Source organism: Geotrypetes seraphini, chromosome 8 (assembly GCF_902459505.1).
Source record: "Geotrypetes seraphini chromosome 8, aGeoSer1.1, whole genome shotgun sequence".
In the NCBI taxonomy this organism is placed as follows: Eukaryota; Metazoa; Chordata; class Amphibia; order Gymnophiona; family Dermophiidae; genus Geotrypetes; species Geotrypetes seraphini.
Window position 1 is genome coordinate 153036272 of NC_047091.1, and position 16385 is coordinate 153052656.

Below are 16385 nucleotides of genomic sequence, written 5' to 3' on the forward strand. Positions count from 1 at the left end.
GCTGCCAGTCGGACCGAGGTTGAACTGAGCCTCAAATTCCAGAAAACCTTGTTGCAAAGGTGTAGGGGGAGGGAGAGACAACATAGCCAGCCCATTATTAATCCCAGCCAAGCCAAACAGCCTGTGCTCAAGCTCCTGAATAAATCAGGGATACGAGCAGCTACGCAGGGGATGGCCCCTGAGCTTCAAAAATATAAAAGTGGGCTGGCTAGCAAGGTGTCCCTGAGGGCTGATCCTCCTAGCAGTAGACTTCAGCACTGCGAGTCTGTGTCGTCTCCCAGGCAGAGGTCCCAACAAGTGGGAAACTCTGGGCACCGAGACTCAAAGGTTTAGAAAAATGCCCAAAAATAATAAAACCACAGAGCAGAGCAGAGCAGAAACAATTCTGAGCAACTTGCTTGCAGAAAAACTCAGGGGGCAGGATCAGCTCAACAAGAAGGACGTGGAGTTTAAAAAAATGATTGACAGTTTTCTGCAAGCAATTTGTGGGTTCAGATGCAAAACCCTACGGTCCAGGACTCTAGACACATTGCACTAGAACTATCTCTAGCACTGGCATTAGGTTCTGAACATCGGCCTGTGAGTGTCCAGCAATTGGAAGCTATTATTTGGGATAAGTATATATTCTACCCAAGCAGCTCCTCCAGTGTAGGGATAGGGAGTGGTACAAGGAAGAAGAGAATCTACTTATATCTGCTCCTGGATCCTGTGAGATCAATTAAGTATCACAGCAGCCTTTTAGAAATGGTTGCTTGGTAGCTTATTCTGTGCCCCTGGATCAGGTTTTAAAACACAAACACTTGTTGGAGCTGAATCAAGCAGTTCCATGCAGCAAAAGGATTAACTCCTTCACCATTCAAATATTTAACTTTTCAAGTTACCAGCTCCCACTCTACACTTCCGCTTAAAATTTTTCATAACATTCACCAAGTATGAGCAGTGCATTTTATACACACAGACTTTTCTGTTTGATGCATCAATCCCCTCATTCTACATAATCTTACACACTTTTTCACAAAAAATTGCACATGCAGGTTATAAAATAGTGCAAATTACAGAAGTTAATAGCTTAATGAGTTGCAAATTGACACTCTAACCAATAATCAGCACTTGGCACTACTTGGCCTGTTTAGTACACACGTCAAAAACAAGACCTGGGGGCCGAATCCGGCCCGCCTGGCTGTTTTATGTGGCCCACGGTTACTGTACCACATCTAAGTGCCTGACTGTGCAGCCCCAGACCCAGTGGTGCTCCAATTGCCTGAACGCACCTCCAATTGCCTCAGTATCCATTTGCAGGCAGAAGGACCCAGTCCCAGTGTAAAAGCTAGGTTGGATCAGGGCGCTCCACATAAGTGCCTGACCACGCCAGAGGTGTCTGAGAGTGAGGAAGGTTCTACACTTCTACTAAGACTAAGTATCTTAATAAAAAATTTGGACCGTGACTTAGTCTGTGTTTTAGATTTTGGCCCCTTATGAGATTGAGTTTGACACCCCTGGTTTAGTACAAAGATGCGAGACAGCAGGGGTGGGGTAGGTATGAACGATGCATCCACCCGATAAGTTTTTGGAAGATTGTTAGTTATATGTGAGCATTTACACCAGTGTCTCTCAAACTGTGTGCCATGGCACAATGGTGAGCCCCGAAGAGATCCCAGGTGTACCATGAAAGATTCCAGAATTTTACTTTATTTAAAAAAAATTCCCTTCATAAGTATACACTAGAATAGATGACATGTACATCGTGAACTGAAAGTATGTTATGAGCAAATGTGTGCATATGGGTATACAGTGCTCCCCCACGAATTTGCGGTTCCGGTCATTCGCGGTGTTTTCTGACCGCGAGCCACCAACCAGGAGAGGACAGCGGGGGCAGCCGCCTCTTCCTGTACTAAAGTCGGACCTCACCAATCAGGAGCTGCTTTGACACGTAGCTCTGGCTTGGTAAGGCCTGACTTTAGTACAGGAAGAGGCGGTCGGAGCATACAGCGAGTGATTTCCTTCACTCACCGGCACTCCGGCTGCTCTCTCCTGCCTCTCCCGCTGCCCTCTCCAGTCTCCCCCATGAAAAACTATATTTGTGGTTTTTCAATATTTGCGGGGGTTCCTGGAATGGAACCCCCACAAATATTGGGGGAGTACTATAACTGCCTAAACATCATTTTTTGATGTAATTGGTCCTTGAAAACTAATGGCAAGTAATTTTATTTTTTATGCAGTAGTTATCCTAACTTGAGCAACAAAGCAATCAAAGCTTTCTTACCATTTGGTTCTTATCTTTGCAAACTTGTATTTTCAGCTCCGTCAGAAATAAAAATTTTTTTTTATAAAACCCAACAAAAACCCCACGAACAACTGCAGATAGTGGATGATGAAATTGGTGTTTGCTCAACTATCGAGCCACATTTTGAGTTAATTTGTACTCAAAGCACATCCATCGCATTGATTAGCAATTCTATTCTATCTACTTTAGTTTCACCATTGTTACTATTACCCATACATACCTTAAATAACTAATTAAATAAAACAAATTTAATTTTTTATTGGTTTTGCAATTTTATAAATTTCAATTATGTGACGCAAAAAACATTTGCTCCTTTTAGTGTGCCAGAGCTAAAAAAAGGTTTGAGAAACACTGATTTACACGTATCACAGAGCTAGGCTAAGTAGTTAGGCCTAGTTAACTGCTGTTACTAACTAGTAGCATAAGTCCTCAGTTATGTATGTAAACACTTAAATCACCATTATAAAATTTTGCTTAGTGTACATACTTTTAAGTAGCCTGTACCAATACCAGGCTGAAGGTGATAATTGGTTAGGGGTGGGTTATTGTTCATTATTGGATTGTGCTGGATAACTGTTAATTATGTGGCTATGAAAATAATAAAAATTAAGTAGCCTGTAAAGAATTAGCTCCTAAATGTATACCACTACCTATTCTAGAGCATGGGTGGCAGCATATAAATATTTTTTTTCTTACACATTACAGGGAATATTTAGGATGACTGAAGCTGTCTTATTATTTACAGGTTCTCTTTTAGACAAGGAAAACACATGTAAGCAAATAATTTCCAAGACAAATGGATAATTGTGATTTGTTTCTACTTTGTACTTAAATAATCTTAATGTTGCATCTACTATGTACTATTTCTAAGCAATATGTATACTAACCATGTATTTTATACTTTTGCATCTGTTTTAAATTAGTCATTTCTTTAATTTTATAATATAAAAATTTGAAGCTTGCTGTTTCTGTTTCTCTGTTATGAGATAAAAGCCGTAGGGAAGCTTTAGATACAGTCATTAACGGCCTCTTTTACAAAGTCGCGCTAGCAGCTGCGCTGCGTTAACGGCCCCGAAGACCATAGAGATTTAAAGGGCTTTGGGGCTGTTGCTGCACGGCTTTGTAAAAGAGGCCATGTTTCATTTGGTTAAGCTTAAAATAATTAGCCTCAGGGACAGTGTTGAAAGAAGATCATACTGTAACACCTTGCCTTAAAAAGGTTTAATCTCGGTTACAAAATGTATGAGAAGAGTAACTGCAAAAGCTACTATGTTGGCTTCAGCATTCATCCTCACTTGTTACTTTGTTTTCTTTATTTGTAGTGGTTACTGTGGGTTTTAAGCCTGATCACTCTTTTGGAAGAAAGTTTGTAGGAGTTCATTTAAAGCCTGCACCACTTTTTGAAATGTATTACAGGGTAGTCATTGCATACAAAAATAGAGTTGAAAAAACCTGCCTCTTCATTGATATGTATGAAATTGTGACTAAAGTCAAACTCTGCCTAAGCTAACAAAACTAAGGCCTAGATTCTCAAAATAAAATTGGCATTTAATACAGTCGCTAAACTGGTTCCAGCCAGTTTAGCCTGCATTATCAAAATGACTTATGGCTGTCTTTCGCAAGCTTTCTACCAGTCTCCGACAGTGTCATGCAAAGGAGCTTTTCAGTAGTCAAACAAGCACTCCGGTGGATTCTTAAACATCACCGAGCCATTCTCCAAGAGCAGCATCTGCTTTCAACAATAAAAATCAACTGGTCTGGGGGTGCTGGTACAATGCCAGCACTGTTGAAAGTGTGTGTTTTGACTGTGGCTAATGACAAAATAAAAAATTAGTTTTTTTTTGTGGGAGTAGTAAATTTTGGAGCACGTGCATTATAGCCCCACCAGGGCAACCTGGGTTACACTAGGGGGGACCTGAGGCTCTGACTGACCCAGATTGGTTAAGGCCCCACCCATGGCGGGGCCTTAAACACCTGGATTAGAGCCTCAAGTCCCTCAGATGCACTGGGGAGGGGCCTAAGGCTCTGATTGGACCAGGTTGTTTAAGGCTACTCGCCAATGCATCTGGGGAGAGGCCTAAGGCGCATAAGGCTTCTCCCATAAGAGGAACATTAAATCTGAGCAAGAGTCTTAGGCCCCTTCCTGGTGTATCCGGGGCAGGACCTGAGGCTCTGATTGGTCCAGATTGTTTAAGGCCCCTCCCTGGTACATCCCAGGATGCACCAGGGAGGGGAAGGCCTATTTTGACGTGGCAGGCCAGCTGGCCGTAGGGAGTAGGCTTTCCTCCGGCTAGCCAGCTAAAGAAAGATAAAGGGGAGAGGGCAGAGGTCCTTGGAGGCATTGGGGGAGTGATGTAGCATGGTGGCAGGAGAGCATGGGCATCTCTCCCGCTGCCAGAGGGATCTGTTGGTAGTGGGAGAGGGTTACTTGCAGCTCAATTGTTTGTGAGGGTTTTTTTGCCTTTATTCTGTGCATGTGCCCATCATCAGCGATAGGCACATACAAATTTAGTGAATCTTCACTACTGTCCGCTGACCTCATTTGCATGAGTGATTTTTTGAGAATGACTTGTTTTTGAAATCACTACACAAACGCCCGTGACAATGCCCTGTACCAATTTTTAAGAATCTGGCCCTAAGTTTTTATGGGTAGACCCTGTTACCAATACTATAAAACTTTTAGTAGGTATCACTATTCTTTGGCCTTCAGTCCAGAGTCTCAAGCTCAGAGAGATTTAACCTCTATTAACACTACAGTACCATGTTCAAATGGTGTTTTTAAAAACTCATTCTATAGTTTGAAAAAAATAAAAATTTGCAATTCTGTTTGTACTAAATCTTAAATAAGTCAATTACAATTTCTTCAAAATTCAGCCATATTAATTTTTGGTCTATTAAAATTTGAGTAATTAAATATTCTATTACAAATTACACTAGCTTCCTGTGATAGTGAGAGATTTTAAGGTGTGGGCTATGGTTTAAGTTTTTGGCTAGTGAAGCACCTTTTTATTTATCCAATAATATAGGACTTTTACAGAGTCCTTCGAAATACTCTACAACAGTGTTCTTCAACCTTTTTACACCTATGGACCGGCGGAAATAAAATTATTATTTTGTGGACCGGCAAACTACTAAGACTGAAATTTTTTTTTAAAAACAATTGCCACCCTGTCCCCATGAGGTCGGTCCCACAAACCATCTGATCCCATCCGCACAAGCCTCAAATAGTTATGATTTTATATTGAACATATTTTATTAAAGTATAAAAAGAAATATTCTATACAATTGTCATTTTATAAATACAAATAATACAGGGCAAAGATCAACAAAACCCCTGTCTCCCCTCCCCTTCACATATATCCCCTCTACTATCAAGAAAACTGAATAAGCCAAATTATTACAGAATGCTACACAAATATCATGTAACAGAATACCACAGTCACACATGGCTGGAATGGTGTTAGGGGAGTGGAACTAGGGCAACTGCCCCCTGGTCAGAGAGAGCCCCAAGCCAGCTGGAAGATAAAGAAGCACTGCCTGGGCTTTGCACTCCCCAGTTATGTCTAGCAAGATACATATTTCAAATCTGATATATTTGAATCACAAGATAGAAATAAAATTATTTTTTTCTACCTTTTGTCGTCTCTGGTTTCTGCTTTCATTGCCTTTTCACTCTCTTCCAGCCAGTGTCTGCCCTAAGAACATAAGAATTGCCACTGCTGGGTCAGACCAGAGGTCCATCATGACCAGCAGTCTGCTCACGCGGCGGCCCTCTGGTCTAAGACCAGCACCCTAACTGAGACTAGCCCTACCAGCGCACGTTCTTGTTCAGCAGGAACTTGTCTAACTTTGTCTTGAATCCTTGGAGGGTGTTTTCCCCTATAACAGCCTCTGGAAGAGCGTTCCAGCTTTCTACCACAGAACTTCTTTACGTTTGTACGGAATCTATCCCCTTTCAACTTTAGAGAGTGCGTCTCATTTTCCCTGCCTTGCAGAGGGTGAACAACCTGTCCTTAGCTACTAAGTCTATTCCCTTCAGTACCTTGAATGTTTCTATCATGTCCCCTCTCAATCTCCTCTGCTCAAGGGAGAAGAGGCCTAGTTTCTCTAATCTTTTGCTGTACGACAATTCCTCCAGCCCCTTAACCATTTTAGTCGCTCTTCTCTGGACCCTTTCGAGTAGTACCGTGTCCTTCTTCATGTACGGTGACTAGTGCTGGACGCAGTACTCCAGGTGAGGGCGTACCATGGCCCAGTACAGCGGCATGATAACCTCTGTCTCTTCAGTCCAGCATCTGCCCCTTTCATTCACTGTCTGTCTTTCCCTGCCATCTCTCCTCCTGCCCCCACCCCAATTTGGTCTGGCATCCATCATCTTTCTTCTGTTCCCCTCATGGTCTGGCATCTCTGTCCTTCCCTCCACCCTGTGTGGTTTTTAGCATCTATCTCTTCTCATTTCCTCCACTCAGATTTGATATCGTTCTCTGCTCTCTCTTCCCTGGTCTTCCTTCTCTATTTTCTGCCTCCATCTAAATTAAATTCTTTCTTACTATTTAGTCCTGTTTCCCTCTTTTCACCGTGTCTACCCAGAGCTTGTCACCCCTTTCCCCCACCCCTCCATTATCTTACTATTTTCTTCCCCCTTTATTTATCTCCTCCTTCCATCCAGTATGTGTTATTTCCCCACTTCCATTCAGCATCTGCTCTCCCCTCTCAACTGACATCCATCTACCTTCTGCTCTCTCTCCCTTCTTCTCACTTCCATCATCTTTCCCCTTCTCTCTCTCATCTTCTCCATTCCATCATCTGCCCCTTCTCTCTCTCTCCCCCCCAACTTCCATCATCTGCCCCCCTTCCCCTCACCTTTGCGGGTCACTTTCTTTTCCCTGAGGGTGGCTCATGTCATAGGGGAAGCTTTGGCTGAGCAGAACCGCTTGCAAGGAACAGTGGAACTTACTTGATTGATGTCGATGCTGGGGCCCGTTGCCGTTTGAAGGAAAAAAAAAAGGGACCTGCAAAGGCGAATAGAAGGGAAACCTCCAGGACAGCTGCTCTTTGCCCTCCTTCAGCGGCCCAAGAGTCCAGACCACCACCGGCAGCTCTGTGTACTTTTAACTTTGGCACAGAGCTGCCCCTAAGCAGTAGTTTAGCGCCGTTTCATGAGGCAGCCTCGAGGCCTTTGATAGCCGGCCCCGAGGCTGCCTCATGAAACCGCGCTAAACTACTGTTTAGGGGCAGCTCTGTGCCGAAGTTAAAAGCAAACAGAGCTGCCGCTGGTGGTCTGGAGGTGCGGAGACAAGGCAGGAGGCAAACGCGGTGGAAGGCAGGAGTCCCGGCACAGCGACTGCAACAGGAAGTTGCAAGTCAGCTGACGCCGGCCTTTCGTTACGGCAGGGACCGAATCCTTTGCGGACCGGCAAGATTTTTTTGCGGACCGGCGGTTGAGGAACTGTGCTCTACAAGGTATTTGTTCTTTTGAAATTCCCAGTGTTTGCAACTCTTAAAATTGATTAGACAACAGCTGCTTCCATTCAGTATCACATGGCAGAATTTTGGAATAACTTTCCAATTTCTATAAGAGCCTATGACCAATACTTTCAATTCAGACAGTTGTTAAAAACTTATTTTGTAAGAGTGCTGTTTAATGTTATAATTTTTATTTTTATAGAAACTGATGGCAGAAAAGGGCCAAGGCCCATCTAGTCTGCCCATACCAATGTCCCACCCCCTAACTCCCTCCGTGAAGAGATCCCACGTGCCAATCCCATTTTTTCTTAAAATCTGACACGCTGCTGGCCTCAATTACCTCCAGTGGAAGACTATTCCAGCGATCAACCACTCTTTCGGTGAAGAAATATTTTCTGGTGTCACCATGAAATTTCCCACCCCTGAGTTTCAACGGATGCCCTCTTGTTGCCATGGGACCTTTAAGAAAAAAATGGTCTGTACTGCCTAAATAATTTGATTCAGGTTTTTTTTAGTGTAATCTGTCCTAGAAATGATAAGGTATAGGCAGAATACAAATACTTATACATAACACTTAGCCATCAGCAATAGGATTTCACACTAATGCCAATATTTAGTAGAAATCATCATAAATTAGCTATACCTATTTTAGTCCGAGAAGAATCCAAGCTACTGTTACTTCCCAGTAGTTGTATTACTATATTATTATCTCTTCCTCAAACCATTCATGGGGCATTATGGAACAGATATAGCTATCACTACCTACTCTGTTTAAGAAAATATATAAATCTGGCTAGAGAAGCCAAAGTGTAGGTCGGACAACACCACAAGGAAGCATATTATGACTTAGGACTATGCAAAGAAAGGACAGACTGCTCCAAAAGCAACTGTTGAAAATAAGTGTTCTATTATAACACACTGGCTGCCCAAGTTTACATGTATTTCCAAGGCAAGTGCATATGTTCTTTTGAAATGACTATATATTTAATTATCTAGAATGAGGAAAAAAAAAAAAAAAGTTACCATGCTCCAGGGGATAAGAATTTCTAAGACGATGTTCCGTTATTGAAGGAGGTGGATGATGGTGGGGTGGATGGAAGACAATGAGATGTACATCTTTCCAACACAGTATAAGCCTAGAGAGAGTTTTAGTCAAATCAGTATGATAAACAAGGAATCTGATCATCTAAGATTATAGAGCATTTTAATAGACTCTATGAGTTTGCAAAAGTCAGTTAGGCTTTCTTTTAAGCCTCTGCTATCTTTTGGAGTTGTTAAATAGCAGAGCCCATCTCCTCGTGTTAGCTCTGTCTCTGAAAATAGCCAAAAGTAGTACTAAAATGCATTAACAACAAACCACTACAAAGTAAGGATATGGTTTGTGACAAGGCAAAAAGGCCACAGCAGAGCTGTAACTCTTTATTTAAAAAGATTTTAATAGACTTTCTACTTTTACTAAAATTGATGAAGCAAAATATACAATATATAGTAATATTAAAGATAATTTGATTTAACGACCATTAAATCTTAATGGAAAAAGATGTCAAACATTCAAGGCTGTTTTTTCAACATTGCATAGTGCTTGCCACCATCTAGTCAGAAGAAAAAGGCTGTGTATGTACAGTACGAGGTCTGTTCAAAAAGTTCCAGGATAGTTTGAATTGTGAACAGGAAGTTCTTTTGGAGATAGGCTAGGTGGCATTGAGTAACTTGAAACCTCACGAGAATCCTCCTTTTTTCCATTTATCATCTGTTTTCGTCTCCAAGCTACAGCATTTTTTGTGAAAGTATTTTCATGATAGACTATCTTTCATCAAGTCCAACCTCAATGAGCAGCGCTATAGTGTGAAGTTCTGTTTTAAATTGAGTAAGATTGCTACAGAAACTTATGAAATGTTGAAAAGTAGCTTATGGGGAACATGTCACGAGTCAAGGAAGGTGTTTTGCATGCATCAAGATTTGGAAATTGTGATGCAAAAACGCAATGACAATTCTTCCCCAGCCATCTTACTCTCGACTTGCTCCCTACTGATTTATTCCTGTTTCCTAAACTTAAATCCACACCAAAAGGAAAGCAATTAGACACCATTGGGAAAAGTATATATATAGGGAAGGGGAGTACTTTGAAGGGGACCCAATGGAATAAGTTATAAGACTGTTTAAGAAGAGATTATGTATTTACCCTGGTAAGCTCTTTTCCAGTAGATAGGTGAGACATTCTAGACAGTAGGGTTATTTTCCTTTAGTTGCATGTTTGCAGAATGAATCCACCCTGGATTTTTCACTCTGTCTCTATAGTACTTCAGTGTACAGTTTATCGTCCTCTACAATTAGTACCCAAACACGGAGAGACACCCAATACACTTGGGAAGTAGAGGCACCTGTAGCAATAGGCTCAAACCAACTGTTCTGCTCAAGAATTCACCCAGAATTAAAGTGAAATGCCAACACCAGCTTCTAAGACGTTAAGAAACCACTCCCCAATAAATGGAAACATCTATAGAAATTCTTTCCAGACCTCAAGGGCTGACAGGCATCCAAGAAACAGCTTGGAGAAGCATAAACAGACAAACTGAAAGCAGGCGCAGTAAACACTGGGTGGAAGTCTAGAATCTCTCACCTATCTACTGGAAAAGAGCTTACCAAGTACATAATCTCTTTTTTCTAGTGCAATAGGTGAGACATTCTAGACAGTAGGGACATACAAAAACAGTCCCCCAAAAAACTAGGGTGGGCTTGCTGCGCCAACCCTTAAGACTGAGGACCCAAAGGCAGAGCCCTGTCTACTCTAGAACTTGGCAAACTTGTGAAGAGAAGACCATGCTTCTGACCTTCGAATCTTCACAAGATACAACTCTAGCTGCTGCCCACAAAGAGGCCACACTTCTGGCAGAATGGGCCTTGATGGAAACAGGGAACTATATGCCTGCAAGACTGTGAGCTGACGAAATGCCCTACACAGCCATCTGGAAATCGTAGCCTTGGAAACTGGAGCACCCCGCTAAATGGGATGAGTCAAACAAATGGTCAAAGAGACTAAACTTGTTGGTGACCTCCAAGTAGCACAGAGGAACTCTGCACACATCCAGTTTCAACAGGAGATCCTGTGACTGGGAACCTATTGGCTGAAAGTCAGGCAAACACACATCTGGACTGACCAGGAAAACCAACATTATGTTCGGCAAGCAGGAAGGAATCATCCGAAGGGAACCCCCCCAATCTCCGAAATACAGAAGAAAGGGTCCCTCTGCAAGACCAAGCCCTCAGTACTGACACCCAACATGCCCATGTAATGATGACCAGAAAAATGGTCTTGAGCGTCAAGTCCAAGAGGGTAGCATCTCAAAAGGCTCAAAAGATGCCTTAGCAAGGCTAGACAATATGCGGTTAAGGTCCCAGGAAGAGAAAAGGTGCTTAACCGGTGGTCGGACATGATAAACTACCTTCAAGAGTCTAGCAGCATCAGGAGGAGATGCCAAGGAAGACTGGTGCTTCCGGGATCTAAAATAGGAGAATCCAGCCACAAGAATTCGAAAAGAAGCCACAATAAGGCCTGTATCCAAACTAGCCTGAAGAAAGGCGATAATTAGCAAGATTAGAGATGAAAATGGGTCCACCTGGACCTGTGCATACCAGTTATGGAAGGCCTTCCACAGCAGGTAGCGTAAGTAGACACCACAGACGACTTTGTAGACTTCAGAAGAATATCATCAACCAGGGCAGAATATTCTGATGCTCTAAGGTTGCCGCTCAAGAGTCAAGCCGGAAGAGCAAAGTGACCCAGATCCTCCCTGGATACTGGACACTGCATGAGGAAGGCTGGAGACGTGCTCAGCCGAAGGCTGCGACCTCTGTGCAGGCACAGCAAATCTGCATACCATGGACAGCAAGGCCAATCTGGAGCCACCATAATGATGCAGCCTGGAAGAGCCACGATTCTCCAAACATCGGCCAAGGAGGAAAAACATACAGGAGAATCTCCGGAGGCCAAGGCTGCAGCAAAGCGTCAAGCCCCTTGCTTCCGGGCTCAGATCTTCAAATGATGAACTGATCTGCTTACTTGCCTCTTGCCTTGGCCCCCGAGGTCAAAACAGAGTCTTTCCCAGCCCCCACTATCACTTGAAACGCCTCTGGGGACAGAACTCACCTGGATCCAGAGGCTGTCTGCTGAGGAAGTCTGCTTGAACGTAGTCTATTCCTGCCACCTGCACTACCAACAGTGCTAGGACATGATGCTCCTTCCAATGAAAAAGAAGACAGGTTTCCTGAACCAGAGGAGTGCTCTTGGTTCCTCCCTGGTGAGTGACAGAAGCTACTGTTGTCATACTATTGGAAAAGACCTGGATGTCTTGGTCCACCAGCGTCTTCTGTATTCTCGAAAGAGCTGGTCAAATGGCTCTGAGCTCTAACCGGTTGAATGACCACCGTCACCGAGATGGTGTCTCCAACACCCCTGAAGAGGACAATGATTGCAATGAGCTCCCCAGCCCTGAAGACTTGCATCTGTCATCACCACAATCCAAAAGGCAAAGTGTAGTAAAATGCCCCAGCAGAGTGATTGCAGGAGAAGCCACCAGGCCATGCTTGCTTGGGTTCCAGAGGCCAAGGTAGACGGGTCTGCAAGGCATCCCTGTGCGGAACCCGGCAAGAGAGCAAAGCATGTTGTAGAGGATACATACACGACCTCGCCCAAGGAATCACATCCAACATGGCAACTATTGATCCCCGAATCTGAAGATAATCCCATGCCAAAGGAGCTGGCCACTCCAGAAGGGAAGAAAGCCAAGCACATAGTTTCTGCCAGCAGACTACTGGTAGAGAGATGCCTGGTTGAAAGGAACTCCTAGATATCCAAGCGAGTGCGTGGGCGTCAGTTGGGTCATTTTTGTCTTATGTTTTGAATCTGACAATCCAACCCAGGTCTACCAGCACCTGGAGTATGCGCTCCAACGTGCGGCATTCCTCAGCCAACGAGGGAGCTATGATCAGCCAGCCCTCTAAATAAGGGTGCACCTGGAGACCCATCTGCCACAGGTAAGCCACCACCACTACTATCACCTTAGTGAAGGTCTGGGGCACTGAAGCCAGTCCAAAGGGCTGGGCCAAGAACTGATAATGCCGTTCCATCATGAAGCTGCAAAACTTAGCGGTGGACCAGAAAAATGGTGATGTAAGATCCAGAGGCAAAAAACTGTCCTGAAGTCACTGTTGCAATGACCAAACTCACAGTCCCCATTCAAAATCATGGAATCTTGAGAGCCGCAGTCACATGCTAAAAATCCAGACTAGGCCTCCACTCTTCAGAGCCTCTCTTTGGCACAAGAAACTATATAGAGTACATCTGTTTGAGCCCGAGAGGTTGGGCAATCCATAGCTTGAAAATCCAGCAAGCGCTGAACGGTGGTTGGAATCCTAAGTGCTTTGTCTGGGCGATCTGAGCAGAGCCCACTAGCCAATCTGTTAGAGGTCGAGCAAATTCCAGTTTATAACTTGACCAAATAAACTCCAAGACCTACTGGTCAGGCATAACGTGCATCCAGACAGGCAAAAATGTTTTGAAATGGCCCCCAATCTTCCGCAGGGCATCCCCTGATCTGGTGCCATTGTGCCTGTGCATCAGGAGGCACAGCACTGAAGTCGGGAGGCTAGGAAAGTCAGTAGCCATTATACCAGCATTGGTAGCCCTGAGAAAACACCTATGATGTGTCACTTGCACAAGGTTGGAAGCCCTGGGTGCCATAAGATCAGAATTAGAGAATGACATGGTGGTTGTTAGCTGCGGGTAACCCACCAAAACGGAGAGAAAGGAAGTGGTCGCCGCAGGTACAGGGAGAAGACTGCCCCATGGAGCGGTGAATGGCCTTGTCTCTGCAGTGAAGGGAGGGAACGCGCGCGGTCACCGATCGCACTCCTTCCGTTCTGATAGTCGCCGCCTGAGCCTAATCACCGCCCAAGCATCTCCCTCCCTCCCTCCATCCAGATCACCGCCACCGCCTGAGCCCAATCGCATCTCCCTCCCTGCTTTACTTTACGACAGGGAATTTCTCTAAATGTGCTTCTTTACCAGCAGCCGGAGCATTGAAATCACATGTGGCTGCTGTTAAGGTCACCTCTGACGCAGCCACACGCAATTTCAATGCTCCGGCTGCTGGTAGGAAACATTTAGAAATTGCCTGCAGCGAAGATAAGGGGCAGGGAGGGAGAAAGGGAAGAAAGGTGGGGTGGATAAAAACAGATGCTGAAGGGACCTGGGGAAGGTGGGGTGGAGGAAGTAGGGATAAGACGCTGGGAAATGGGGAAGAGAGAGTGGGGAGAAGACGCTGGGAGGGAAGAAGACGGAGATGGCAGACTATGGGGGAGCAGAGGGAAGAAGATGGATGCCAGACCAATTGGGGGGGGGGGTGAATGGAGAGACAGTAACAGACGCAGAAGGCGCAGAAAGAAGACAGACAGTGAATGGAAGGAATTGAATGAGAAGATGAGGAAAGCAGAAACCAGACAACAAAAGTAGAAAAAAAAATTATATTTATTTTCTTTTGCTTTAGAATAAAGTAGTATATTAGTTGTATTGATAAAAATGTATAAACAAAGCCCTGCCAGCTGAACATCCTTCTCCAGTTCAGCAGCCAGAACTTTGATTTATAAGGAAGGAATAAGCTAAATATTGCAGTACTGAGGGGCTTGAATGGATGCTGCGGGGACGGGGCGGTGAAGGGGATGGCGGTGATGGATCGGTGAAGGGGACAATGGGCCTGGGATGGGGACAGATTTTTTCCCCATATCATTCTCTAATCAGAATGACCAGAATCCTAGGAGGGCCAGGTCTGCTATCAGGCTGAGTTGTAGGGCAACGGTCCAGTCTAGAATCCATGAAGTCATCCAGACTTCTGCCAAACAATCACAGTTCCAAAAAAGCAGCCCATCCTAAGAAGCCTTGGAAGAAGTGGAAACTGCAGTCCACTGCGGGCAGAGATAGATTACTCTGACACCTGAATCAAACTTGCATCAGGCATATAAACTGTGCTCGCCAAAACAAAATTGAAGAGAGAGAATGTAGTATGTACAGTATACACCACAAAGCCAGGAGGAAGACGTGGCCAGAGCCAGCCGAGTGACCAAAAAGCCTCCTCTAAAGATTCAGAAAGAAGGTCTATCAGGACTCTTCAATCTCTCCCTAAGTTCGGGGAGAGTCCCCATAGACTGGAAAACAGCTAACGTCGTTCCACTGCACAAAAAGGGTTGCAGGGCAGAGGCTGCAAACTACAGACCGGTGAATCTCACATCAATAGTATGCAAACTCATGGAAACACTAATCAAACGTAAATTAGACACAATCTTGGATGAGGAGAATCTACGGGATCCCAGTCAACACGGATTCACCAAGGGTAGGTCCTGCCAATCCAGTCTCATCAGCTTCTTTGACTGGGTAACAAAACAGCTAGACTTGGGAGAATCCGTGGATGTCATATACCTAGACTTCAGCAAAGCTTTCGATAGTGTCCCGCATCGCAGGCTGTTGAGCAAGATGAAATCAATGGGGCTGGGAGAAACACTAACTACATGGGTCAATGACTGGCTGAGTGGCAGACTTCAGAGGGTGGTAGTTAATGGTACCCTCTCTAAAACATCGTAGGTGACCAGTGGAGTACCGCAGGGCTCAGTCTTGGGCCCGCTCCTTTTCAACATATTCATAGGGGACCTAACTCAGGGGCTTCAAGGTAAGATAACGTTATTCGCTGACAACGCCAAACTATGCAATATAGTGAGAGACGGCAATTCACCCGATAGTATGACACAGGACCTACATTTGTTGGAGCTTTGGTCCTCGACCTAGCAGCTGGGCTTCAACGCTAAGAAATGCAAGATCATGCACCTCGACAGCAGAAATCCGTGCAGAACTTACACCTTGAATGGTGAGACCTTAGCTAGAACTTCAACAGAACGAGACTTAGGAGTGATCATCAGCGCAGACATGAAAACTGCTGATCATGTGGAGAAGGCTTCCTCTAAGGCAAGACAGTTGTTAGGTTGCATCCGCAGGAGTTTCGTCAGCCGGAAGTCATAATGCCATTATACAGAACCATGGTGAGACCACATTACTGAAAAGATGTGCTGAAAGTAGAGTCGGTGCAACGGATGGCCACCAGGATGGTCTCGGGGCTCAAGGATCTATCGTACGAGGAAAGGCTGAAAAATTTGCGGCTATACTCACTTGAGGAACGTAGGGAGCGAGGAGACATGATCGAGACATTTAAGTATATTACCGGCCGTATCGAGATGGAAGAAGAGATTCTCTTTCTCAAAAGGACCCTCAGCCACAAGATGGCATCCGCTCAAACTCAGGGGCGGGAAATTTCATGGCGACACCAGGAAATATTTCTTCACCGAGAGAATGGTTGATCCTTGGAACGAGCTCCCGGTGCAGGTGATCGAGGCAAACAGCATGCAAGAATTTAAGAGCAAATGAAATGCCCATGTGGGATCCCTTAGAGGGTTAAGCCAAGGGAACCTGTCACCAGGAGTGGGATCCCTAGGAGACTTGGGGGTGGGTCAGTAGAGTGGTCAGACCTGATGGGCTATGGCCCTTATCTGCTGTCATCTTCTATGTTTCTAGCCTGGCCTTTGCAGTTCCCAG

General features: G+C 44.6%; 2 protein-coding genes across 3 annotated transcripts in view; one reads left to right on the forward strand and one right to left on the reverse strand.

Moving 5' to 3' along the window:
• The window catches only part of RILPL2 (Rab interacting lysosomal protein like 2), a 33931-nt gene extending 29804 nt beyond the window's left edge, over nt 1-4127 (forward strand). The window contains exons 4-5 of one of the 2 annotated variants that reach the window (XM_033954808.1): nt 3030-3056; nt 3607-4127. In XM_033954808.1, coding sequence (XP_033810699.1) covers nt 3030-3056; nt 3607-3625 — 46 coding nt within the window. In that variant the 3' untranslated portion in view covers nt 3626-4127. The remainder of the gene's footprint in view (nt 1-3029; nt 3057-3606) is intronic. The other variant, XM_033954809.1, reaches the window with a different exon arrangement.
• A 4508-nt stretch (nt 4128-8635) lies between these two features.
• The window catches only part of KMT5A (lysine methyltransferase 5A), a 66719-nt gene continuing 58969 nt past the window's right edge, over nt 8636-16385 (reverse strand). The window contains exon 7 of the mRNA XM_033956402.1: nt 8636-8886. Within this exon, the coding sequence (XP_033812293.1) occupies nt 8739-8886 (148 nt within the window). The 3' untranslated portion in view covers nt 8636-8738. The remainder of the gene's footprint in view (nt 8887-16385) is intronic.